General features: G+C 44.4%; 1 protein-coding gene across 3 annotated transcripts; it reads left to right on the forward strand.

The window, feature by feature from the left end:
• Nucleotides 1-7,893: 7,893 nt before the first annotated feature.
• On the forward strand, nt 7,894-27,213 carry C8A (complement C8 alpha chain). Of its 3 annotated transcripts, none has more exons than XM_057409259.1 (11): nt 7,894-8,143; nt 10,188-10,284; nt 11,214-11,358; nt 12,855-12,999; nt 14,125-14,314; nt 15,794-15,994; nt 17,288-17,444; nt 21,521-21,649; nt 22,201-22,358; nt 24,208-24,430; nt 26,723-27,213. In XM_057409259.1, exons 1-11 carry the CDS (start codon nt 8,025-8,027, stop codon nt 26,872-26,874), a joined length of 1,716 nt encoding a protein of 571 aa, XP_057265242.1. In that variant the 5' UTR covers nt 7,894-8,024; the 3' UTR covers nt 26,875-27,213. The 3 variants fall into 3 exon arrangements, with proteins under 3 accessions (XP_057265242.1, XP_057265241.1, XP_057265243.1); XM_057409258.1 differs by having other exon boundaries at nt 7,895-8,143; nt 17,288-17,528; XM_057409260.1 differs by lacking the exon at nt 10,188-10,284 and having other exon boundaries at nt 7,916-8,143; nt 17,288-17,528.
• The last annotated feature ends 389 nt before the right edge of the window (nt 27,214-27,602 follow it).

Consider the following 27,602-nt stretch of genomic DNA (forward strand, 5'->3'; position numbering starts at 1 on the left):
AAACCCACACCAGGCTCTTCCCAAGCAGAACCCAGAGACCTCAGAGTGATTAAAACAGACGTTTCCCTGAAGGAGCCAAATGTTTTCTTCATCTCAGCACAGCAGAGCCCAGCAAAAGGAGTCATCCTCTCTGAAACCCACACATATTCCCTGGTGAAGCAGCTCCTTTTCAGGCTGAGCTGTTTTCCAGAGTCCTAAGGACAGACCAGTTAAATTAGGGCAAACAAGACTTTTCCCATCACTGGATATTTCTGCTCTGGAGAACACTGTCCAAACCCTGAGCCCATGTTTGTACAGAGCATGTCTCCCAGCTAAAGGAAGCCAAGTTTGCTTGGCAAGAAGAGAACTGAGAGCCCCAAGACTTGCTTTTTGCTTCCACAACTGATCAGATATTATTTCATCTTTCTCTGCGGGAGAGCTGGCTGTTTTCCTTCCAGCAGAGACAACTGCTGCATGGAGCCCTGGTGCTGGGTGGTATTCAGAGGGGGATGTTGATAGAGCTTGGGTGGGCAGGGAGCCATTGGCAGCCTGAGCAGCAGTCACCCATCACCAGCAGACCCTAATCCCACATAATAGGACATGACATCTCTCATATTTCTATATCTATATTTACATCTGTATCTATAAAGATATATAGCAGCCTTCCAGTATCTGAAGGGGGCCTATAGGGATGCTGGGGAGGGACTCTTCATTAGGGACTGCAGTGACAGGACAAGGGGTAACAGGTTAAAACTTAAACAGGGGAAGTTTAGATTGGATATATGGAAGAAGTTCTTTCCTGTTAGGGTGGTGAGGCACTGGAATGGGTTGCCCAGGGAAGCTGTGAATGCTCCATCCCTGGCAGTGTGCAAGGTCAGGTTGTACAAAGCCTTGGGTGAGATGGTTTAGTGTGAGGTGTCCCTGCCCATGGCAGGGGGGTTGGAACTTGATGATCTTAAGGTCCTTTCCAACCCTAACTATTCTATGATTCTATATCTATATCTATATCTATATCTGTATCTATTTTCCAAAGAGCTGCCTGGAAAAGAAACTCTGCAGCAATAGCAGGCCTTAAATTTAGGGGGAAAAGGGATTTGTAAAGCATGTCTGTGATGTGTAGGATCTGATGTGTTTATGATCGTGTGTAGGATCTGATGCGCATATGATTGTCTGAAGGTGATTTCTCTCCATGATTTGAAGGTAATGGCTGCGATACCTGAGTCATGGACGGACATTCCCTCTCTGCACATGGGTATGGAGGAAAGCCTTGCCTCAAGCATCCCTAATGCCTTCGAGAATGGGACCAATGCCCTCGCAGCCTAACCTGACCCCACTTTCCAGAGCCAAGCTTGGGGAGAGCTGAATAAAAGGGAAAAGAAACTTGGGGAGGGGAGGAACCCAATTAATTTGTTGGAGACATGACTCGAAGCACCAGTCTCGTTCCTCACCACATGAAAAGTCCCGCTGCTGTGTGGGGGTCTTGGAGAAGAAAGCGGGGTCCTGCTGAGCTGAGAGTTGGCAGGGAAGTCCCCAAAGTCAGGGCTGGAATTGTGGCATGATGAAAATGAATGCCAGCTTTGTGTACAGGTAGCTGGGGAGGATTTATGACCCGCCCGGTGGTATGAACACAGGCCGTGAATTAAAGCACTGTTGGAGAATCAGGAGGTTGTGACTTCAGAGCCGTGTCCTGGGGAAAAGGACGGGGCAGATTTCTCCATCCGGGCTCTAAAAACAAACAGAAAAATGCCAAAGGTTTCTTTAAGACATGCATTTTGTGCGTGCTAGCCCTGGTGGGAGCCCGCTTGCCTCACCTCCCTTTGCCAGCAGCCCCAGGGCTGCCATAAATCGCACCGGGCTCTAATAACTGCAGCGGGAGCCCAGCGTAGCCATGGTGTTGTGTAGATCAAACACCACAGAAGTGGAAGCCGGCTTTTTTCCTCTGGCTCTGGACCTTCCTGGGGAATGCCTGACGGTAAAACTGCTGGCGCTGCTCTATGTAAGTCACCTTTTAATGGGCCATATGGCACGATTTCCTTAAAGAACCTAGACGGATACGTCAGGAGATGACAAAAACAGGACCTAATGCCCTTTCCGACATGCCAGGCAGGTAATGCCTTGGATAGCCCTTCCCCTCCTGCCCCACCTCTGCCCGCAGTGCTGGTGCCTCCCATCGGTCCCCACCAAGACGCAAATTGCCATGAATGATGATGCCCCTGTAAAACACAATGACCACCTTGTCCACCGCCTGTTACAGGCAGCAGTTTGGAGCAGGAGCTCAGCGTTTGGGCTAGGTTTGTGTATCAAAGGCACTGACCCAGAACAGGCATTCCCAGGCACAACCCTAACTGGGATAAAACCAAACACCACTGCTGAGAGCAACAGCACAAAACACTTCCTAAGCATGCAAAATCTCCCAGAACGAACAATTTCAGCCTGTTTAAAAATGTAAAATCTTATGATGTGGATTGGGTTCTTTTTTGCAGTGGTGCAGTTAGTATCTTCTACAGATACAGCAAGTCCAAGGGCTGCAAGCATGGCATTCAGCAGACCTTTTGTCCCTGCGTTATTCATTTCAGTTACTTAGCGACTGGTGGGATTTGTTATATGTTATATTATATAGATTTGGGATAGTTTTGTGTGATTTTAAATTTCAAAGGGCTGCTATGAGAGACCAGAAGCGACAGCAGATCTTAGGAACAGAATCATAGAATCAAAGAATGGTTTGGGTTTGAAAGGACCTTAAAGATCATCTAGTTCCAACCCCCCTGCCATATGGCTTATTTATGATATGGTTTATTTAGGAATATGATTTATCCCTAATATTTCAGGCTTTTAGGAAGGCAGGACATTGTGACTTGTGAAGACCATGGAAATTTTGGGGCAATCCAAAGTCTTCTTTGGATAACAACTGAATTCAGGTATTGCCCATCACATAATCGGTGATGACGTTAGCCCAATGTCATAATATTATGGATTGGGGATGGTCTGAGGAGTGATTTTTCCTTGTCACAGCACTGTCCCTGCACGTGGGACAGCACTGTGTGAAGGAGATGGGAGGGAAATAGCTGCTCCTGGACCCGATACAGTGGGGTCTGTATATCTGAGAAAACACCTCGGAACCCATAAAAATGGACAAAAGCAGAGAGGAGAGCACAACCTTGTGCTAGGGGCAATTACAGCTCAAGTTTTATGCTGTATTCTGGCCCCAGGAGGGCCAGAGCAGTCACTCCAGCCTGCTTCCCTGCACATCTCATCCTTTTTCTGCCAGGAGGTCATATCGTGGTTTTCCAGCAGAGGGGGAGATAGGATCACTTGTTCCACCATCGAGCCGCTTGCTCCGTCTTGCATCACTTGCATTAATAAGAACTATGAGAAAATGCAGTACTATTGATCCCTGCATTCAAAAAGCTAACGCTCCCTTTTACTGGCAGGGAGAAACTGGTGTTTAGGAGGAGCCAGTGTAGGTACCAATGTGGTTCCTTCAGGAGCTTTAAGATCAGCCCCATTGAAGCACTGTGGCAGTTAAGAAAATGAATTTAAAAGCCTTGCAACGTGTCAGGTTTTTTATCTGTCTAAACAAGGCTGTCTCTGCAGTATGGCCTTGATCCCACACTTAAGGGCATACTTCTTTCTTAGCAATATAGCCCATAGAGTTGCTTGTGTGTTAAAGGCTGCTTATACTGTAGAAGGCATGTTACCCGACCAGCTCAGTGTTCAGTGACACCAAATGAGGACTGGCACATCCAGCACTAAAGCTGTGCTTATAGAATCATAGAATCATGGAATAGTTAGGGTTGGAAAGGACCTTAAGACCATCGAGTACCAACCCCCCTGCCACGGACAGGAACACCTCCCACTAAACCATGTCAGCCAAGGTTCTGTCTAACCTGGCCTTGAGCACTGCCGGGGATGGAGCATTCATAACTTCTTCTGGTCCTTAGGTGGACCTTTTTCACTCCTCTCTGCACACACTGGGGTCAGTAACAGACGCATGCCCAACACGCATAAATGACACATAGTTTTGTTGGTCCTTACGAGGCACGATCTCACTGTGAGCACTCAATAGCCAGAGAATTTAAGCTGGGGATGAAAACCAAATAAACCTCAGGAAGCTGTGGCTGCCCCATCCCTGGCAGTGCTCAAGGAGAGGTTGGACACAGGGGCTTGAAGCAACCTGCTCTAGTGGAAGGTGACCCTGCCCGTGGCAGGGGATTAGAACTAGATGAGCTTTAAGGACCCTTCCAACCCAAGTAATTCCAGGATTCTATGAATAAACAAGATGTACAACCAATGCACAGAGGAAAAGCATGTTGGTGGTTGCAGAGGTGGTCAGCCCTGTTAGCAGGACACAACTATGGAGTGGGACCATCACTGTGAGGGTGATCACTCCTGCCAGTGTCTGAAGGCAGCGTTTGCTTTCACCCCACTGACACAGAGATGATGACCAGGGTAACGTACAGCCTTTCTCTGCCCTGTAATAATGCAGCACACCCAGGCATGAAGCCTTCAGGACTGCACAAACATCATCTAACAGAGCATCTGCTCGGCAGCATAAACTATAGCAAACACATTACATCTGTCTTACATTTCTTAATGCTTCTACTTGTGTCTTCTGTCTTCTGTACAATATCTAGCCATCTTCCAAACGTAAACCCTCCTCTTGAAGGTATCCTCTGCTGAGATTTTGAAGTTCGGAGATGAAGACTTTGATAACCAGCTTTGCTTCTTGGGCAAAACAGATGTTATTTTACCAAGCTGCTTTGCAGAGCAAGCTCTCCAGCACTTGCAGAGAGGATGAGCTCAGAAAGCCCATGTGTGCTGCGAAAGCACGTGTGAAATGGCAAACTTTCCAAGGGCAGCGCTCCAATTGCTAGGCATCGTTTCTTGATCTTGCCATGTCTAACATCTCTATAACCCCTGAGCACTGCAGCAAACTCTATGTTTTAAAAAGCACCCCCCTACCTCTGAATGAAAGGCTGTCTGCTCTGCACTTTTCCCTGGGGAACCACAAGGGAACAAACAGCACATGGCAGGTGTCAGTCATACTGCTTAATGCATGACAGCAAGAAGCTCAGATGCAACTTTATGGGTATGATGTATTGAAGAGAATAAAACAGAACAGGGCTCTGCCTTTAGATGTTCATGGTCTTCAAGTCAGGAATGAAATTCAGATTTACAGTAGTGCATGAATAATGTACTACAAAAAATTATAAATAGAATATTGGCATTAGAAAAGATTATTCTTTTAAGTAACTGCATCCCCTGCAGCAAAAACTATATGACTACACTAAAAATAAAACCCAATGTATAAAGAAAGTACAAATGCAAATTGCTGGACAACAACAACATTATTTTAGCTCTTGTAATGTAACTTCACCCTAGAGCTAGGTTCCTGTAGACAGACACATTACCAAATGTGCTGTTCAGGTGCTATTTAAAAGATCAATGCATTCTGCACACAGAAATTAATTCCTCTTGTTGGGCCAAGTGTATCTGAAGCAGAGACCTTTTGTAGTGGAACAAAATCCTGTATTGCTGTGAGTGAGGAAAAGAGGGTGCCCAGGTTTGTTTACACTGAGTTCATCTGCCCCTGATTTTAGACACAGAAGAGCTGTAAATGAGTAGTTACGTGTCTTCTAATTAGAGGTTGGCAGTGAAGAGCTCTTCAGTGTCAGGGAAAAGAGCTTTGTGAGGGGAATAGTCACAAAGTGACGATGCTCAGCCCAGCCTGCTCACGGATGCTGTGTCCATGCTCCTGAAAAGCCCCAGTTCCTCATGCTCCTGCAGGTGACTGTGTTGCTATCTCTCATTGCATGCCCGAGATTCAGAGAGTTCACTCAGAGGTTTAGAGGTAAGGATCCAACACACATTTTAGACAATTTCAATTCATGATGTTATAAATGGAACCGTAACTTTTATATACCTCACTTTTGGAACATAACACCTTTAAGAAAGGTTCTTTAATTTCGCCTCTAACGTGGTGTGCCTTGCTTGCTGATGAAATCTCTCTCGCCTGCCTCCCCCCAAGCAACCTCACCTATCAGTGAGAAATTGTTGTTGTGCCTGATTGCACAAACCAGCCCAGCCTTTTACCTGGGAGATGTGGCACAAATAACTTTCATTATATGTATGTGGTGTTTCTGATGCTGCAGTCAGAGATGAAAAGATACAATGCTTCGACAGTCCTGCTTAGATGCTGAGGAGGCACTTGACTGTGCAAGCAGACATTTATATCACAGGATGGCCCAAGTCTGAACCAAAGATAGATTTGGGAGATGGCCAGAAAGGTTCTAACCATGGGGACAGTGGGGTCCACCCCTACCAGATCTCTATATGTATTCTAAAACCTTTTAATGTTGTTCTGTCTTAACAGCAATAAGCAGAGAGGCTGGAATGCATAACAGGGAGGTAATGGTGGTGATTGCCTTAGGCCAGTTCCAAACCCCTGCTTTTCCCCCAGGCAAAAGCAATTTAGGTTTAATAGTATATTGAAAAAAAATATTAAACCCCTTATTTGAATTCTTATTGTGTAGAAGAAAGAAGAAGAACTTTCTGAACTCATCTGAAGTGCCGTAGTAGGTAAGGGATTACCTTAACATACTCTCGAAGGTCACAAAAAGGCAGTTCTCATTTCATTTCACTACAGTTTACCCATGTGCAATATTTCTTCATGTTTAGCAAAGACAAGCCCAAGGGTCATTGTGAACTTTAATTACATTAAAATAACATGGTAAGAGGTCCTTTTATTTGATAATATACAATGCCAGCTATTGAAATGAGCCTTGCAATTAATGTGGGAAATGCACAAAGCGACACTTCTCTCCTAGTCTTTTGTGGACAGAGGACAATTCACTGTCTGTTTAATAGGTGTCAGATCACTTTTCCCTATAATAATTATGCTTCCTCTTGAATTTATTGAAGCTCAAGCTTCCAGTTGTCTACTGGGAACACTTCATTTATGCGTGAAGCATCTCAGCCCACTTATTGCGGAAGAAAAAGCAGGGAAATGCAGAGCCTTGTTTGAACGCAAGTCTCCATAGATCTCTTACTCTTTATTTAAAACTGATATCTGATGAAGTTACAGAATTCTTTTGCGTTTTTGTGCCTGCCCAGAAGCCTTCAGGGGAATTTTGCAGGCTATGTGCATGCTTGAGGAAACAGGTATGTGGCAACTTGGCTATAGAATGACCAAATGTCTTCCCAATGGCCATTTTTCCTTTCCTCCAGCACAATAAAACTAAATATTCTCATCTTATGACTATTATCTTAATAGTAAACAACTCACAGTGTTGATTTTCTGGTATTGCTTTCTTATACTTGTGCACATCCACTACTTCCGTGTCAAGATTCCAACCACCTAAAAGCATTAGAGCCACCACTAACAGATGGGTTTGCACAGCATATGGGTTAGACACAGTTTCAGATTTAGGGGGCTTCTTCCTCACCCCATATCACTTTAGAAAACAAAGACTTAGATACCTGACTATGTAGGACCATCCAAAAGCCAAGTGATAACTCACATCAGCTTTGGAGATGGGATGTTATGGCAAGTGGGAAGGAGCTGAACTGACATCACTTTGATGTGTCTGGAAGGTTCATGCTCCTCATAACACAATTTAATGATGAACTTCGATTTGCTGTCCCGGGAAGCTTTTCCCTGGTCAGCAACCAGACACACCAAGATTACAGTTAAGTCACTGTGGGAAAGAAAATGAGTTTCCTCCTCCTTCAGATTAAAAGGAGGGTGCAGGCTGGACAAGAAACACACTTCTGCAATAGGACTCGATTGACTTTAATGTGGAAACAGTCACACAGCTTAATAAATTCCCTTGCCAGAAAACTGGGAATTTCTTTCCAAAAGGACAAAGGCCTCCAGGATGTGTCCTGATTCTTTGTGATTTGATCTGTGCTATTGTCAATGATTTACCTCAGTGTTTTGGAGTCCAGTGGCCTCCATGCTGCTTCTAGCAGTGCTTGCCCCACAGCATCCTGAAGCCTAAAGATCTGCAGCTAATCCATAGCAAACATTTACCTATGGAGAAACCATGTGGTGGGGCCCGTGTCAGCTTTCTCCTCTGATTCTGTCCATATGCTCGCTGGCTTTAACAGCAAGTCAGGCCACAGCTACAGCACACAGGGAGCTCGAGGCATTGCCTTCCCAGAGGTAAGTCCATTTCCCCCCCCCCAACTTTACATATAGAGATTACAGACAAGTCAATCAGGCCATCAATTTTGTCCTGACATGAGGCATGTGCACACTGTGCTCTCTGTAAAGAGCTACCAGGGAAAAAACATGTTGGCAGTTGTCCAAAGCCCAAGCTAGGCATCGTAATTCCTTCTTATAGGAATTGTTTGCACAATGGTTTTTCTTTCACAGATGACTATTAAGCCTTCTTAAACTCCCTTACCAAAATTACCATACTGGGTTTGGGCACTTGAAATTAATTCCCTATACAGGATGATTTATGAGTGAATATTTTTTGTATTCCTTTTCATTATAATTATGTTGCATTTGCCAATGGGAAGTTAACAAGTGCACGGGAATAACCCAATCTTCAATCCAAGCCAGAGCATCATGCCTCAGGTTTTTTCCCCAAACAGTATTATTAACCTATAGGACTCTCACTTCGGCTTTGAAGGAAGGGAATAAACAAGTTACTTCTTTTCTAAAGCAATAGTGTTATGATAGGAAAACAGTTGTTTTTTTTTCCTACAGTTATTAATTTCAGCCTTGTTCTAAAGGCAAATATGATTTAGAAGGATCAAAAAGGGTATCAGTGATAATTGGAACATGCAGACAAGGAGAAGACGGAAAGGGAGGAAAAAAAGGGGTAGTGATACACTTAATTATGAAGGCTTATTCCGATAATCCCTTTTGAAAATGAACAAAGATGACATTTTTGATGTTTGATGAACTTATCAAACAAGGCAGAATAATGAAGAGGTAAATGTAAAACCCGATCGAAGGTGAGCCAATTAAGCACTTTGTGAAGTGCTGAAGGATACAGCCCACAAATCCTACTGTCAGAGCAAAAAGGCATCAATACCTGCGTGTCCTCCAGCTCCGTGTTTGCCTGCAGGCTCCTGTTGTTTTCCTGGAGCCATGGTCGGGTTTTATCTCACACACTTACCTGCATCCACGGGCTCCCTTGCTGAGCTGTTGTGGCTTTCATTTAGTAAGTCTCTCTTCTACGGCCTCTGAGGAATCCCCATTGTGCCCTATACCTCTAGTAATTATCAATATTTCTCTTTGGACTGCAGGCTTGTAAGTAAAACAGATTGCTCATTAATTAATCACCAAAATAATAGTAATAATACTACTAATAACAGCATTTGGCTCAGAATAACCCCTCAAAATGCTTCAAAGGCTGTGGCAAATGCAGAGTTGTATTAGCAAGACACAGATTGCTCCTCAAGACAAAGAAAGGCAGTATACAAAGAAAGACTGTAGGAGTAGGGGCAGAAATAGAGCTCATAAACTCTGGGCTGGGAGGCAAGAGAAGTATTTTCTTGCTGTTGTATAGTGGTATTCAGTGTATGTGAAGAGAGTCTGATCCAAGGGATTCTGGATACAGAACCCTTGCCATTTTCTGCTTTTATAATCTCCTTTTAGTTACTTTCCTCTTCTCAGAATTTACGTTTCCTTTTAGAAATAGTCGATCAACAAATTCTTATAGTTAACATGGCTTTTTACCTTCTCTTCTCAGCACTGTTGGTGCAGCCATTCCCACCACTCCACAAAGCCTCTGCGAATCCAATTCAGTAGGTTTCAGAACAGGCCCCAGGTAACAAAACATCGCTTCTGGAGCACCTGATGTGCTTCTGAGAAGAAAGAACAAAAAGAAGCCTTTCCTTAAAACATGTCTGTTCTTGACATTCCTTCTATTTACCCAGTGTGTTTGGCCTTGGATATACACAGGTTTTATTTCAATCTACTTATTGGGAAGGGCGAGGATCTCTTGGGAGAGCCGGAAACCCAACCCAAAATCCTCAGGTCCTGCACTTGCTGCCCCTGACCCATTCTGATTATGAATACTCAGATGGAGCATCTCGGGTAGCGTAGCCACTCTGCTAAGCAATACTTCCCGTTTCCTATAAACTAGATTCCCAGTGGAAACCCACACACTGATCGTTTTCTCCCTGCTACTCTCCACCCCTCCTTAAGACACAACTTCAAAGACCTTCCTGCTATCTCTTCCCCTCCTTAGAAGAAGCAGCAGAGATGTTAATTCTCCAGTTCCTGTTGACTGTCAGCTGAGCCAGTGGTCAGAATGGACTGATTGCTTTCCTTGCCAAGAGAAAAAAGTAAGACTCCACAGTAATGTATTCATTTATCTTCAGATGTGTCTGTGATGAGGATGTACACACATTAATTATATATATTATACATATTCATTATTCTGAAGCATCTAGTAAACTCATCCAAATATGATGGAGATGCTCCTCTACTAAAGAGACTCTTACCCTGGTGTAAACTGGGGAATAAATTCCTTTAAGGCAGCAGAACATCAAGATGCAAAATCAAGGCAAATGGTGGAAGAATCCAGCCAGAATATTTGCCCAAGACTTTCTTCCTTTTCTATCTCAGATTTAATTGAGTATCTGCTGATTCTTAATGCAAATATTCCAATGAAAAGAAATTAGAAGCAGCCTTCATTCATCAGCTCCTGTTAATTTTTTATATCATTCACATCTTCATAATTCAAGAATTTCTTTTCAAATACCTGACATAATCTTGCTTTCTCACTGAGTTTATATCCCTGCAGTTTTTGTTCCTGTGCTTATAATCAGTAAATGATTTGGCTTTTCCCTCTTTCCTTTTATTTCCTAGTCTCAAGAGCAGCAATTCTCATTAATAATCCATCAGAAATAGTGTGGGATCAGTGCTGCAATTAGTGTCTGTGTCCATCTGAGCCCGTTACATTCCAGGACAAAGCACGTATAACTGGAAAATATATGTATTGTTTCTAAGGTATAAAATAGGGAAAAGATTTTTAAAACCAGTTATTCCAACCCCTTCAGCATTCACTTGTGTGAGCTTCAAGCAAACCTCCTGCTCTTCCACCTCTCTGCCACCTCTCCTCCATTTCTCATGTACAAAGTCTTTGGGCCACAAAAAGAATAATAATATAGATAAAAGCAATAGTTTCAATTGCTTTATAGCCTGTGGAGGTGATGTCTTGGTGGGATGTAAGTTAGGCGTTGGTGATGTTTTTCTCTCTTGTGGGGTTCAGCACCGGTACCGGAGGCTGGTGCAGCCGGCGCGGTTTGCAGGGCGGCAATGCGCAGGGCATCTTTGGGATGAGCAAGCTTGCCGTACCGAGACAACATGCACTGGCCCCCCCCGCTGTGAGAAGGACTTTCAGTGTGAGGAAACAGGTGAGTGAACCAAGCACAAGCTTCTGCCAAAGAGGTTTTGGTCCTGGGTGGACAGACCTAGGGTAAGACCTGTCCATGGTATTACCATGGGCAGAGCTTTGCCAACCGGCCAGCAGGATGGGGAATTGGTGCAAGAGAAAGCAGCAAATTTCCCTGTATTTGTTTTTTTTTTTTCCCCACTTTTATAGAAATCCACCCATGTTCTACTCAGATTTAGCTAGAAAAGAAGGCTGTATGACATGGAAAAGGTTAATTTTCTCAGTGGAACAAAGAGAGTAGAAATATTCTGCTCCAACTGCTGTGCTACATGCTCGCACTTCCCTCCATGGGCACCAACGCGCCCACAACACACCACTTTCTCTCCTTGCAAAAGACATAGTTCAATCATAAATCCAACAAGCAATCTGTTGGGGTGATTTGTTTATTTTTAGCCATGCCCAGCTCTGAGGATTGGGATGTAATACGGCTGTTCACTGAAAGTTTCACTAGCCTTGACAGATTTCTGGTTTTACACAAATGGCTCAAGCTCCCATCTTGAGTATTTAATGAAAATTCTACTGACATTTAGAACTACATGCCAGCTCTGTGACCAGCGCATCAGCTAGAGCAGGTCATCATAGAACCATAGAATCCCAGACTGGTTTGGGTTGGAAGGGACCTTAAAACTCATCCAGTTCCAACCCCCTGCCACGGGCAGGGACACCTTCCACTAGAGCAGCTTGCTCCAAGCCCCTGTGTCCAACCTGGCCTTGAGCACTGCCAGGGATGGGGCAGCCACAGCTTCTCTGGGCACCCTGTGCCAGCGCCTCAGCACCCTCCCAGGGAAGAACTTGTGCCTAAGAGCTCATCTCAGTCTCCCCTCTCTTAGGTTAAAGCCATTCCCCCTTGTCCTGTCACTACAGGCCCTTGTCCAAAGTCCCTCTCCAGATTTCTTTGCTCCATGGTAGCAAGTGTAGCAGGACCAGTTCCCTCTGCCCACAAATGTCATGTCAAGGCTTCCTCCTCACCCCCAGAAGGGAAAGCACCTCCAAGTTGCCCTTCCTGCAAACATCCATTCTTGAGCTATAATTACTGCAATAAACTTCCCAAATACCTCCAGCAAAGGGAAGAGGCAAAACTGCACTTTAATCAGATGGAGCTGATTTCCCTGAGCCAAGTGGAGAACCTATTGCTTCCTGCAGCTCCTTTCCAAGAGCATGATGTTAGATAATAAAATCAGGCCAGAGATGTGACCTTGATTTGACTCCCACTCCATGGAATCCCATGGGAGCAGTCAGCTTGGACTCTGAGCTGTGCTCACTCCAGTTTGCAAAGGAAAACCTGCCCTGAAGGAGATGAGGAAATCAAGCTCCCAGTGTAAAAGGCCTGTGTTTAACACCCAGAGGGACTTCTTGTGGCCCCAAGATATGGGTGGAGAACAGCACAAACAGTGCAAGCTGCTGAAAAGGTTTTCTGAAGGGCAGGAAAGTGAGATCACCTGTATCTGTGCCCTTTAGGTCGCTGTATTAAACGACATCTTGTGTGCAATGGGGAGCCAGACTGCAGAGATGGGTCTGACGAGGATAACTGTGAGGATGAAGATATTGAAAGCCCTTGTGAACATCTGTTCCCAGTCCCAGGGTCTGAAAAAGCAGTCCAGGGGTAGGTAATTAATCAATACCTGCTACTCTCACAATCAAAACAGGATTGTTTCATATTGCATTTCCTTAGTAATTGCAATGCTCCATGAATTGATAAGGTGCTGTACAAAGCCCAGAGGAGAGGTAGTGTCCTGCACAACCATGGGTAGCAATGAGGGAAGCAGGAGGGCTCATCCCAGCTTTTCTTTCAAATTCTGTCTTGGATTTACTTATCTGACCTTGGCCTCTCCCAGCCACTCCATACTTGTGATGCCCTCTTTATATCCTGCAAAAATATATCCCAGTTATCTCACAGCTTTTTCCAGTTGTTAAAAGCAATCTATTAAAGCAAACAGTAGACTTTGGAGATGCAGCATGCTGGTGGCATTCATTCTTAAGGAGAAGGTTTAACTACAGGAATTAGGACTTCAGAGCACAATTCAAGGCAGAGAGCCTGAGCTCCATGTGAATATATACAGGGTAAATACTTCTGTCCATTAAAAAGTCCCTGTTGTGAGGAGCAATGCTGCTGTCTAGTTTGAATAATGCTTTCGTTTGGAGCCATGGAATTACAGGGAATACTAAGTAATAGGCAGATTTCAGAGGGCAGCAGCTGTGATGGCTGAGGAGCAGGAAGAAAGAGGCATAAGGAAATAAGAAGTGAGAGACTTGGCAAAGCACAAGCAGACTGCAAGTCTAGGGAGGGTGCTAACTCCCCTGAGAAACAGGGCCATTATTAAAGGGAAGAAGATGAAATTAAGATAGAAAACAATTACAGGGAATGCCAGGAAACACTTTGTGACAGTGAGATGCATTAGACCCACGGGGAACCTGGAGGAATTCCAGGACCTTGGAACTTCCATAACCGCACTTGCTGGGGTAGACTGGACACCTTTACTGGTTTCTTCCATTTCTAGCATATGAGCCCAAACCAATGTTTGGAAATAAAATGGCTCTTTGTGTCCCATTCGCTTTGAGAAGCAGATAGCAAGGACATAACAAACCCAAAGATTTTAGGTGCTATCCAAAGGCAGAGACCTGAGGATAGGCAACTTGTAGTGTGAGGAGAAGAGAAACAGTGACAGAGGCTGTTGAGGAAATAAAACTGGAGCTATGGGTAACTTCCTGAACGTTAATTCTTTCCCAGGTACAATATCCTAACGCAGGAAGGGAGACAGTACATATATGACCCTAACTTTTTTGGAGGCCAATGTGAGTATATCTACAATGGAGAGTGGCGGGAGCTGAAGTACGATGCTGCCTGTGAACGTCTGTACTATGGAGATGACGAGAAGTATTTCCGCAAACCTTACAACTTCCACGTATACCAGTTCCTAGTAAGTCCTTTGGGTGATCAGATTTAGCAATGTTTTCCCAGCTAAGCTTCCCACAAAGATGTTAGGTGTATTTTGTCATTCACTATAGGTTGTCTTTCCAGGTACCCAAGCTGTCCCCAAGACAACAGGCAATCGATGATATAAATGCTATTTTATGGCACATCAAGGAACTAACATGCTTTATCACCCAGGCATCGCCACTGCTTACTCTGGCCTAGTAAGAGCCAAGAGAAATGGGTTTTCTCTAAATTCTGCTATTAATGAACTGTAGCGCTTGCACAAGCCACTTGCCTCTCTAGGGATGAATTTGGCCATGTGTAAAATGGGAACAATGCTACTGGTTCTATCTTTGAAAGCATTTTAAGCCTTTGGCATGGCTACAAGGAACATAAATCCAAATTCTGAGTGAGACAGAGATCCTGAAAGCCATTGCCATGTATCACAATGCCTATAATCTGTGGGATCATATCTGATATTGGAGACTGAACTAAAGCAGAGCAAGGATCCAACCTGGGGCTCCCATGTCTTAAGTGGGTGCCTTGGCCACACTGTTAAACGTTTATCATGCTTTTTGACATGAATGAATAGAACACATTATTCCAAGGGAATATTACAGCCACAGGTTCAATCAAGTGGCTTTCCCTTCCCAGCAGACAGTTCCCTGTGCCTCTTATTCCCCAGTTTGAATCCAGACAGACCCACCAAACGAACCATATTTTCTCCTCACCCTTACCTGCTCCTAGTGGTGGAAGGCCCACTTTTGCATCATGGTCAGGCACTGAGGAACACTTGAGCATGCCCCATATGCATCTTGACTTAGGAATGTCTACCTGCTGGGTCTAGGAAGTCACGTTAATGTGAGATGTTTTCTTCAGTGTTGGTAATTATTTAACTGGCTTTTTATAGAGATGGCAAATGGCACAGCCTGGATTCAGCAAGGCTGCTCAATTCCACATGCCAGCAGAGTAGAGCTGTCAAAGAAAAGGTCAGTGCTCTAAACCACAGGCAAGACAATGTTTGTTTTCTAGCGCTGCCATTGCAAGCGGCTGGATCACTGCTGTTGAATTTCTTTTCCTAAATAAATTCATCCAGAAGCAAGCTGGAGACAAAAAATTCACTCCAAATCGTTAGGATCTGGCAGAGCTGTAAAGAACTAGAAGGAGGGTTTTATAATGGGAAGTGTCAAGCTAGCTAAATAAGTACCATTACCAGCTCTGGCTGTAATGGCACTGTTTTGAGTTGGCTAAACACAAGCTTTTCCCCTGCCTGGAGATGGATGAAGCTTCATCCACATTTCTCACACATTTCCAAATGAAATTGCATGTGACTTAATTCTTTATTCCACATTCACTGCAGTCAGTGTTGGTGCTGTCAGGACCATCACAGGCTTCAACAGAGGCACCATTAGCTCCTTAAAGAAATAGAGATTTAAAATAAAGAGAAGTACCTAAAAATTCATCTCTGCTCCTTTCACTTTAGGCTCATGCTGATTCTGGATTCACTTTTGAGTTTTATGATGATTCAAAGGATCTGCTTGAGGCCCTTAAAAGCGATAAATCCAAAACAAAAGGCTTTACCATTGGAATCGGGTCTACAGGATCAGCGTTCCAGTTAGACCTGGGCTTCACTTTATCAGGTGGCAAAGGATCCCTGAAGAATTTCACACAATATGCTACAAAGGTAAAAGAAAAGTAACAAATCAGTGATGCATAATGCTCCAGTTGTGTCATCTGTGCATCGCATGTGCTGGCTGTAACTTATGTCAGTTGATTCTCTCAATTGCGTTTTTTAACACATAGTAATTGTACCTTAATTTGTTCATGTAATTGCAAATGTATCATCGTTAGTAATCCTGTTTGTTGTTCTTCTTATGGTTTAGCAAACCGGGAGTGGGAATAAAATTGAATTACGAAGCCCCACAACACATGTCGTCTCCCCCCATCCTGTTTCATGGCTACATTAAGCCCATAAATAAAAAAATGCTTAAAGTGACGATGAGGGAAGAGGAAATACCAAGATGTTGATCAAAACAGTTGTCTTCAGGGAACGATCTCTGGTAGCACATATATTTTGTTCAAATTAATACAAGCTGCCTTATGATGCTGAAATATGCTACATTTTATGGGCGGTTAAAATAGCACACTGAAAAGAGGATACCCAGTAATAGGGTGTATTTCTCATAGTGGGTTTACATCATGGACTAGCTGGGGCGATCTCTTTTCGATCTAATAGCATGAAGGCTGGCATTTCCCACATTTACCATGCCCTGTCTCTATTTCTTTTGTGGCTGCTGACAGAAAACGATAAAGAGGAATTACTTTGATAGTGTTCTCAGTTAAAATGCCCTTAAAAACTGCTTGAAATGGGCACCATTATAGCATTTACTGTGCCCTTGTCTAGACTCACACGATGTTTACAGCAAAACGATGATCAATTATTGGAGGAATCATTTAAAGGGCTGTTCTGGTTCCACTGGAGCCTTGTCGAGTCAATGGCTCATCTAGAAGAGGGGTCGTGGAGCTGGTGGCATACCCAGGAAATCCTCCCACAATCAGCATCTTCCTCCTCCAGTGCTGGGCTGGGCTTGTCTTGAGCCTTTGTCCTGCATCACTGATTAAGGCTGTGAAAAAGGCAAAAGGGAATTAACACTGTGGAAAGGAAAACAGGAAAAAGGAATAGCAGAAATGGAGGACAGAGGGGAATCATGTGGAGCCTGATTCTGATCATATGCACACATAAAAACCCCAAACCCATGGCTTTGCCCTTCACCTCACACAGCACGCAAGAAAGATGCACTCTGAAAGAGTTACCACCAATTTCATTTAAACCTGGGCTTGTCTCCCTGCCTTCAACATACACTGACAGTCAGAGATTCAGGCTTTCTTCTGCAAATCTATAGACCAGAAATTACTTCTATTTTATTTTAATTTAAAACGTATGTTGAATGGCAGCTCTTCTTTTCTTCACCTGCAGGAGGTTGGTTTCATTAGAGGTGTGACAAAGGTGCAGACAGCCCGTTTCAAGATGAGAAGGGACAACATTGTTTTGGATGAAGATGTGTTGCTCTCCCTGCAGGAGCTTCCAGACACCTATAACTATGGCATGTACGCCAGATTCATCAATGACTATGGTACCCATTTCATGACATCTGGCACTATGGGAGGCATCTTTGAGTACATCCTTGTCATTAACAAGGAAGAAATGAGAAGAAAAGGTTAGAAAATGACAAAATACTCTCTATTCACAACATCCTGCTCAAAGCCAGGCATTTCCAACCTGGTGACCATGGTGTGGGTCCACTCCACCAGAGTGATTCATCTGGTTCTGGTTGCTCCCACCTGCCATTCTCTCCCTGAGCCCTGGGAGAGCGGGTGCTCATTGACACCTCTTTGCTGAGCTGGCTGGCCTGTCCCATCACAGGATAGACACATATGCATTGCAAGCCCAAAAAGGCACAGTGGGAGTGAGGTAGAGGTATCTGCATGTTGTTCATGAGATGGATGCACTACTGGCCAGAAAGCAGGGGATAAGCTTGAGTGTCACAAAATGTGCTTCCTGATCTAATTTCAGAAGAATCTGGGTGAGATTTTGGTAGTTTAGGAAGGAACCTGAGCATTTTCTCCCTTTCTTTCAGTGTCACTTCTCTAAACTTCTCCTGTTTCTTACAGTCATTGTTCATGTTCAAGGACTTCAAACTTATTCAGACTAAAGCAACTTAGCCTGCTCTTGTTTCAGCATCTTGATAGCGAGGGTTTCAATTTCCTGTAAACGGAAAGAAAACATTGCAGTTGGCAATACCTCTGCCACTTTGCTCTGGTTACTGCCACATCTGAAGACTAACAGACCTCTGTTAGCTCCAGTTCTCAACATATTGGAGTGTATGAGGCTGAAAAGCCATACCTCTAAATCTCAGTTACATAAAACATCCACCACAGTTGTCTACAACACAAGAATAGGCATTAGTGGTGAGCCAAACCATAACCTTTTTCCTAATCCGAAAAATAAGATGCAGAACAATAGTATCTTACTTTGGAACATGAACAAGTTTTGCAAAGGTGTTGACAATACAATAGATCCCACTTCCCCTGTGGAACATCATTCCATTCTGTGGAGGGTAAGGCTCCTTGGTAAGTCTAGGCTGGACATTAATGCAAAGAAAATCATGATCATGGACAAGAGGTGAAAATTGCTGCAGCTGGTACAAACTGCTGTAATTCCATTAATTTCCATGGTTCTGCCCCAGATTCTGCTCCTGGTCTGAAACAGTTTGGTACCAGCAGCACTTTGGATAACTGTACACTCCATACTGAGTATTAACCAGGCCAATTTTGCACAAGAAATTACCAATTGAGAGGATTTTCATCAAGTCCCTGAACTATTATTTGGAAATATGATGCATCTTCACACCATTCATTCACTTTGAAGAGTGAGTGATGTAGAAGTGAACAAGATCTTGGCAAGCAAGTCTTAAGGAAGCAGACTGCCAATTTCAGAGGAAGAATGAATCCAGAGCATGCGGAGGGAGGCTATTATTTTACTTCATCTTGTGCTTGCTGTGTATATAAGGAGGAGATTTACTGCTACGAGATGCCTTATCTTAGGAAAGAAGGATGTTGAAGTTCAGCAAAAGACAAAAATATGCCCCAGTGGAGATGATGTAATTTTCATTCTAATGAAGCACGCTTTCGTAACATTCATCTAACCCAGGCTCTGCTAGAAAGCCCACATATACCAAGTCAGCACCACTCTAGGACACACAGCAGACCCAGAAGGACTCCCACCTGCACTGGCTGATATGCCCCTGTCTAAACGCATTTAGTAAAAAGCCCTGATTTCTCTAATGGCAATCACAGCCATGTTTGAAGGTTGTGTGTGTGAGAGGATTATCTGCCTTCTCTGAGGAATAGTCAGGATCAGGATGTAAGTGCTCAGGTCTTAAAATCAGAGCTTCATAAGGTGAGTTTGAAGCTCTGGAGATGCCTGGAGATGTACCAGGGCTAAGAAGCATGGCACCTGCTCTTTGGATCAACCACCGCTTCCTTAGAGCCCACCTAGCCCATAAGTCTATGTATTAAATGCTCTGGAAGAGAAAGCATTCCTTTCTTATAGACCAGTGACTAAAGCACATGCCCAGGAAAAGATCCCTAGGCTGATCCCTCCCTAAACAAGAGGCAGCTTGGGCAGTTGCTGAGCATCTAGCTAAGTATAGGCATAAGCTGGACTTTAAGCATAAAAATGAAGTCACCTTCTGGGTTTAAATACCCAAGAACAGACCACAACTCACCGGCGCATAGCTTAGGACTGCTGTTTTGCTGCAAGACCCATTTCTAGCTTTCAGGCTGCAAGGGCTTGCATGGATGTGGTCATGAGTGAAATAAATACATGTGTCAGAACGAAGTCCCTCATTGCTCTGCCATCAATATTTTTCATTACTTGTTTTTAAAATAGATTGTTATGGTTCTATTATTTAGCAGAAAACAGCATAATGTGCTCACACATTACAAGAACATTTATGGGAGAAACATTACGCACAGAGTAAATTAGAGAGAGTCTTCATATATTCTGATTAATTCAAAATGCAGCAGTAAATCTTATCAGTCGAGCACATTTAACTATTGCAAATTATATCATATAAAAAACGCTACCAGGGCTCCCCCCTCCAGTGCCAATATTTTCTATGGCCACCCTTTTGCAGTGATAACCACTTTTCATTTATCAAGACACGATCTTGCTGCAACCAATAGCAAATTGTATTGACAGAGCCTCGCTGAACATAATTACTCACCGGGAACCATGGCAAATCAATTAATCAGGGTGTTCCTCAAGTTTAATTTTATGCTACTCCACCACCAAGATAAGCAATCCCTCATGTTGCTTTGGGTGAATGAACTTTACCCACTGTGTTTACAACTGTTGAACAGTTTAGTAGCAGTAATTGAGTGCTACACATTTAATCTTTCTCAAGAGCCCAGTTTTGCAATGGGATGTAATTCCCCCTGAAGTCTTGAGCATGTTTCAGCTCTCACAGGTTTGAATCCAGGACTTGTAGCCCCTTCTCTCAGGGGCTATAGGAGCACCTCCACCCTTTGGGAGAGCCAACGAGCAGATCCATGCCCCACATGGTTCCAGCCAGCCTCTTCTGCAGGGTGTGCAGAAACAGATCTATGGGCGTTTTACCAGTATTTTAAACATAGGCAAGGCAAGCCACTGCTCCCCAGTGCTGGGGTGAGGCAGTTCAGCAGACAATACTCTACAGTGGGGCTTGGCTGTAGGGTCAATCTTTAGACCATTAAGCCATGATGTACAAATCCCGATGAGCTCTGTTGCCTCCCTTTCAATACTGTGGTATTGATCACAGGGCTGCTTTGTAAAACACTTTAAAGCCCTCTGACAAGAAGGGCAACGTAAAAGTTACCTATTACTTACAATACCTGTATTTATTGAAATCAATGGATTTTTTAACTATTAAAGAAGACAGCCTTATATTCGCAGCACACTAAAGTGTGTACATAAACCCGGGCTGTATGAAATATGCACATTGCTTACCTTGGTGAAACCACCTCATTAGTTCCCCTCTCCCCTCTGCAGTTGCTTCATGGGTCTCCAGTCACATATTTTCGTGATGTATGTGGCAGTGCTGGCAGCAGCAGCCCAGCAGCAGGCAGGAAGGCTTCGGCAGCTCTCAACACGCAGCAACCTATTGCAAGTTGCTAGTCGAGAAGCTACTTAAGCCACTAACACACGGGTCAGATCCCAAGTGGAGGAAGATCAGTGAGGATCTATCAAGTTCAGCTGCTGTTCCCAGCTTTATCCTAATTATGAGGTAGGCTTTCAAATAGCAATTAAAACAAAAATTGTATTTTTAAATAAATAGACCAAATAAGGAAATACATGCCTAAAGCCTTGTGTTAATGTCTTTTCTTTTTCTAATACTTCCCAAGGACACAATTCTTACAGTAAGGACACTTCCCTACTCACCTATCATGCGATGGACCCAATATTCCCCAATTAAACACTGACTTTTCCATTGCAAGGCTGTCCTCTGCCCAGAATAGCTCTTGACTTTGAAAAACATGCCATGCAGATAACCAAATATTTTCTTTGTTCATAGAAAAAAACAAGCAAAAAGCCCCACAAATGAGAAAATTCCTATGCTTCCACTCAGAATGAGTCACTGATTTTACTGGTTTCCTTTCTGTTTTGCAGACATCAGAGCTGAAGAGATAAGTGCCTGCATGGGCTGGTCAATTGGCCTTACAGGCAGCATGAATAAAGCGCTTTTGGGAGCATCCATATCATCCTCTGCTTGTGCAAAGAAAAGATTTCTGGAAACAGGTAGGATATCAGGGCAGATGTCTTGCCAAGGCATCTTGCATCACTTCTTTTGGTCACTTGGGCATGGACATTCAAGTAGGGTAACACAAGGGTTCAAAGAAGGGAGCTCTGGTGCCATCCCCAGTCATGGCTCAGGCCCAGTCATGGGACCAAAGCAACTTTGGGTCCAAGTCTCCAGGAGTCCTGGTTGCTCTTGAAGGAGGAACTAAGATAGCAATACCTGGATTAGAAATGCATGTAAATAGAGGCAGTGGGGAACGCCTCAGTCCCTATACCCATGACAGACTGAGCATGGAGGATAAGGGCAACATGGCAACTATTAAAGAAGTCAAAACTGACTATAAAAGTACTCAAAGAGGCTATGAAGCCTCAGATTTGTAAATCCCTTAACCAGCTACAGACAGCCCCAGAGCTCCCATTGATTCCAAGAGGCAGCATCAGTGCCGCTCTCTGACAGCTCCTTGCACAACTGATCTCCCCTCCATTAAGCAGTTTCTAGTCTATGTGTGGAAATGATAACTAAATAATACGGCTTTAATTCAACTTTTCAGATGCTGAGAGCAACAGTGCAGTTGTAGAAGATATTATTCCCCGGATTAGAGGTGGAGATAGCAGTTACAGCGGAGGACTCTTAAACAGTTGGGATGGCAATATGTATCGTCACTGGGGAAGGTCATTAAAATATAATCCTGCTGTTATTGATTTTGAGGTAAGGCTTTTCTGCAGTTGAAGAAACTCTGCCACTATAAGGAATGAAAGTGTAGTCGAGCAGATCATTTCGTATTTTTATTGTGATCCCATCACAGAACAAGATTAAATGTAATGGGCCACTGATCTGGTAACCTCTTATTCATTTCACAATGGGGAGTACATCTCCCACTGACTGCATCCACAGGGAGACTGACAAGGAGCTTAATGCTGGATTAGTGCCGAGTTAAGTTTTTGATGTGTTCCCAAACAGCTTCCCAATGAATGGCTCTCTGAGGTTGTATTCATCCTTATTATACCCCTTGATGCTGCCTGCCCTCCTTTATAAGAAGGGGACTCACAGCAGGCTGAGGAAGCAGTCTTGCCTCTCCAAAGGGTAAAGATCTCTGAAGCATCCTATAGATGGGGAGGAGATGGGTGCAAGCAGAGGGGATGGAAAGGGAGACAGAAGAGCAAACTAACAATCCAGCAGTAGAGACTGCAGAGATGTGAGAAGCTGAGCATAACTCCTTGGCTGTGGTCAGGAGCACCACATCTACCCTGAGATGCTACAACTGCTAGTCTGCAGTAGGGGTGCAGAGGGAGGACCTCAGTCAAAGAAACACACTGGCACTTCCATCCCTCTCATCTTCATTTGAGAGCACACCTGCTCCTGGCTCTGACAAAGGGTGGGAGAAAGAACAACGGAATCAGGAATTATCTGTGCTATTGGCAGGGCAAGAAGGACTCTGCAAACCTTCCTGGGCAGCACCTCGCAGGCAGAGAGCCCTGATAGGCAGGTTATTTCAGATGCAGGTTATTCACCTTTCTGCACAAGTTCCCATCAATTCTGGGCAAAACTTACTGCAGTTTTCCAGTAACCATGTGCTGACCTCTCTGTTGGCTGCTCTGGAGCTCAGCAGTCACTCTGCAAGCGGAGCTGCCGATAAGTGTTCATGTCCACTTCAGCAGCTCTTATCGGCACCTCCCTCTTGTTTGTTAAACAGGCTTGTGCAAATTTGTCTAAGAGCTCTTCCCAAAGCCCCACAAATCACTCTCACTGCATCTTGTGCAATGAGACGATGCCCAGCTCCTCTCTGGGACCAGTTTCCAGCAATTCCTAACCAATACACAAAGCATTTGCACAGATGCACGGATGGGCATATGTAACTATGGGACTTCAGTCCAGCCCTGAGCTTTTAGACTTAATAGTCACTCTAATATTAATATTCAGTTGGGTGAGCTATAATTACACTTGCCCAAACTGGACTATTTTTGCTGAATGGTATATAAGAACTAGACTTTGCTACTGGAACTATTATGAGCATATATTCTTAAAGCTGTAGATGGCACAGTATTATTTCACTGCATTGAAGGACAAAAAGTATGTAGGCAAAATTCTCCACGCTCAGCATTCACAATCTGGTCACCATTAGTGATAGGCTGGCATTAGGTTTTGATGATATCCAAAAAGCTCTCAGCAAAACACTTTGGTTTAAAAAGGCAAAAAGCACGCAAGAATCCCTGAGATCGGGACAGCACTAAGCAAACAGTCAAAAAATTGGCTTACAGGGGTGTTTTAACTTATCATTTGAATCCACACTGAAACTCCAAAGCATGTCCAGGAAAGCCAATCCTGCACAGACCTCTAAGATGAGGAACGTTTTGGAACGGTGATTTCCTTCTGATGCTCATCAGTCGTAGCAACACATTTGCATGATGTACATGGAGCTGTCAAGGAAGACAAATGGGGTTTTTCTGAGCCCTGAGTTTATCCAGCAGTGTCACAGCTCTTTGCCAATGGTGTGGCAGCATCTCGGTTAATGCTCAGCTGAAACTGTCTCCATGCTATTTATCTCCATCTTATGCAGCTGCAGCCCATCCATGAAATTCTCCGTAGAAGCAACCTCGGCAACGTGGAAACCAAGCGGCAACACCTGAAATGGGCTTTGGATGATTACTTGTTGGAGTTCAACACCTGCCGCTGCGGACCATGCCAGAACAATGGGGAACCTGTTTTGGTGGGAGACACGTGTTTCTGCCAGTGTAGACCAGGTTACAGAGGCCCTGCCTGCGAAGAGACAAAACGCCAAGGTAAGATGCATGTACCCACAGCAGGGGAGGGCAAAAGGCAGCAAAGGGACAGGATTTTCCCCTCCTTGGTTAACCAACTGCTCTTTCCATCTGTGCATCAATCAAGCCTTCACTTCTGTATTGTTTTTTGCTGCTACCATAACAGAATGAATTGGGTTGGAAGGGACCTTCACAGTTCATCTAGTCCAACCCCTGCAATGAGTTAGGGACATCTTGAACTAGATCAGGTTGCCCAGAACAACATCCAGCCTGGCCTGGAATGTGTCCGGGGATGGCACATCCACCACCACTCTGGGCAACCTTTACCAGTGTTTCACCACCCTCATTGTAAACAATGTCTTCCTCATATCCAGCCTGAATCTCCCCTCTTTTTAAGACCATCACCCCTCATCCTGTTGCAATAGGCCAAGCTAAGAAGTCTCTCCCCATCTTTCTTATAGGCCATTCTTTCAGTACTTTTAAGTACTGAAAGGCTGCAATAAGGTCTCCTCAGTGCCTTCTCTTCTCCAGGCTGAACAACCCCAGCAGTCTCAGCCTGTCTCCATAGGAGAGACGTTTCATGCCTCTGATCATTTTTGTTGCCTTTTCCTAAGCAGCCCTACAAGAGACTGAATCAGCAGCTCAGGTGTTTATTGTAAATAAATCAGTGGAAATAAGGATGCATTTAGGAGCTGGAGACTTACCAATACGTTGCAAAGAGCTGATGTGTGGTGTAGCAGCCTGGCCAAGCCCAGCTGCTCACGTTACCCACAGACCTTGATGGGCAGGGAGTGAAGGGAGACTGAGAGGGTCAGCCTAAGCAAGCAGGACTTGGTGGTCAAGCAACGTGCCACCAAAAATGCTCTTTTACTAAAAAGAAAATGCCACATTGCCAGATTTCCCACCTTCCCTCCCAGGAAGCATTTTAACTAAAGGGAAGCATCTATTTTAGGGAGAAAAATGTTTTTTTTTTTCCAAAATGACAGGCGTTTATTTATGTTTTCTTTATCACTTTATAAACTATCCTAAGAAAATCAAATGGGTGGCAAAAAAGCCTACCCTGAATCATGCTCTTTTGTTTTTAAAAATGGCACAGTTCTTTCTGGGTATTTTTGTCCTGATTTGTGAGGACGAAAAACTTCCACATCTCAGCACAGGAAGCTGGCAGGAAAAGTCCATCCTCAGAGCAATTCCACCAGGCAGAGCTCGAGGCCTTCAACCATGTGCTCAAAACAGGGGTCTCACCACTGGAAATCAAAGCTGTGGTGAGATAAGGAGGTAGAGCAGAGAGGGCGATGGTTTATGGAGCTGAACTCAACAGCATGCTTCGGTGACTGCAAAGTGGGCTTCTTTAAAAACACCAGGTTCTTCCAGTTGTCTCCAGTTCCAAGGACTCTGCCTTACATGATTGGGAAGCTCGGGATCCGGTCCCAAAGCAGCCTACTAAGGTGGCCAGCCCCTGTGCTCCCCGATTTCAGAAACGGCAGGGACAGACACACTCTCATGGGCAACTTTTAGCTTCAAATCTTTAATTCCAAAACTCATTTAAGACCAAACCTAGTTGATTTTAAGGCACGACATTACAGCAGATGTGAAACCCAGCTTTCCACCCAGCCCAAAGTAAGAGCACACACATCCATTTGCGCTGTCTGGATTAATAAAGTGCCCGAGCCAGGTATGAAGGCCAGTTGAGTAAATAAAAAACGACAGTAAATGACAGCTATCAAGCATTCTCATCATTCAGGAGCACTGCCATAATCCATAGTATCGAACGCTCCTGACAACTCAGTCTGTACTGTAATGAAAAAGCCTTGAAATGACCCATCTCCAAAAGGATGGGCACTTTTCACAACACAGCCTGGTCTAGTGAATGGTGCCACTGCCCATGGCAGGGGGCAGGGAACAGATGAGCTCTAAGGTCCCTTCCAACCCAAACCATTCTGTGATTCCATGGCGTTAGGAGACTTTTGTCCCTCTGCCTTGGTCAGGGGTGAGAAAGTGCATATAAGGCTGTCAGCTGCCCTTTGGGAAAGGAAAACCAAGCCACAACTTTTCAGACAAGCAGAAAAGAAGAAACAGACATTGGTGTCTGAAGAAGGTGATGCTGCTTCCTCTTCCCTGGCTTCAAAGTGCCTTGATCTCAACAGCCACCCATATGCTGGGCATGGGTGGTACAGACAAGGAGATCCCGCTCAAATCACAAACTGCCAGTGGCAATCAGCTCACCCCTCCTGCCCTGCTCCCACCCAAAGTACGTCACTGCACTTCAGACCTGAATACTTGGGTTTTCCCCCTTTTTTAATGTGTTTACAGGCAGCAAGATGGATGGGCGCTGGAGCTGCTGGTCAGACTGGAGTCCCTGTCAGTCAGGCACAGCGCGGCGCAGCCGGCACTGCAACAACCCGGCCCCACGACACGGTGGGGAGCCCTGCATGGGGAGCAACCTGCAGAGCAAAGCCTGCTGAAAACCACATTGCTCTACACAGGTTGAGACCAGTTTGAAGTCTGTGCTGGGCTAGAAGCACTCCAGGCATGATCCCGCAATGGATTTACCCTGGGGAAAAAGAATTGATGATCAATATTGCATTCCTATATGTACGGAGGCATGCTGGATTCAGTGTGCAAAACCACACCTATTGCTCCAGCTGCCTGAATGCAGATGCCCCCACACCACAAGAGGTGATGGGAGCCCCACCAGTTCGCAGTGGCTGCAATACAGGAGATGGTGGAGAACCCACACGGGTGGTTTTGCTGCTGTGTGACCCTGTCATGAAATAAATATACTGGAAGTGCCTGCATAAGTATGCTTGACTTGCAGGAATATTTATATTTGTCTTTGGAAAACACATTAAAAGCTCATGATCCTTGCATTTCCATGCAGTTGGTATTGACATATGTGCCAAGAAACTTTTGTAAGTTGACACTGTCACATTTTTAAGCCCAGCATATTGGCCAGGGCTGCGTTTGCAGCAAAGCCATATGCTGATCTGCGTGGGAGGAGGCTTAAGCCTAAAGACGCCGAGCATCACAGCGAAATGTGAACCCAAACTGATGAAGAATCTTAAACAGATCAAAAAAGAGAGGCTTGAACACAACCGTTTGGCAGAGGATGCTCACACAGAAGCGAAGGCTAGTCCTCTTTAAAATCAGTGATGAATTGACTATTAGGACACAGGCATTTTATCTCCCAGGC

This window comes from Pezoporus wallicus, unplaced genomic scaffold (assembly GCF_028554395.1).
Source record: "Pezoporus wallicus isolate ANWC-B61680 ecotype Strahan unplaced genomic scaffold, APGP_CSIRO_Pwel_v1 contig_8108, whole genome shotgun sequence".
Classification (NCBI taxonomy): Eukaryota; Metazoa; Chordata; class Aves; order Psittaciformes; family Psittacidae; genus Pezoporus; species Pezoporus wallicus.

Bases quoted from the DNA above. Each gene is read 5' to 3' on its own strand.
- C8A (XM_057409258.1), top strand. From the start codon at position 8,025: ATGTGGTGGGGCCCGTGTCAGCTTTCTCCTCTGATTCTGTCCATATGC. The intron at 8,144-10,187 runs GTAAGTCCATTT...TCCCCTCCTTAG, and splicing joins GAGGCATTGCCTTCCCAGAG to AAGAAGCAGCAGAGATGTTA. The intron at 11,359-12,854 runs GTGAGTGAACCA...TGTGCCCTTTAG, and splicing joins CTTTCAGTGTGAGGAAACAG to GTCGCTGTATTAAACGACAT.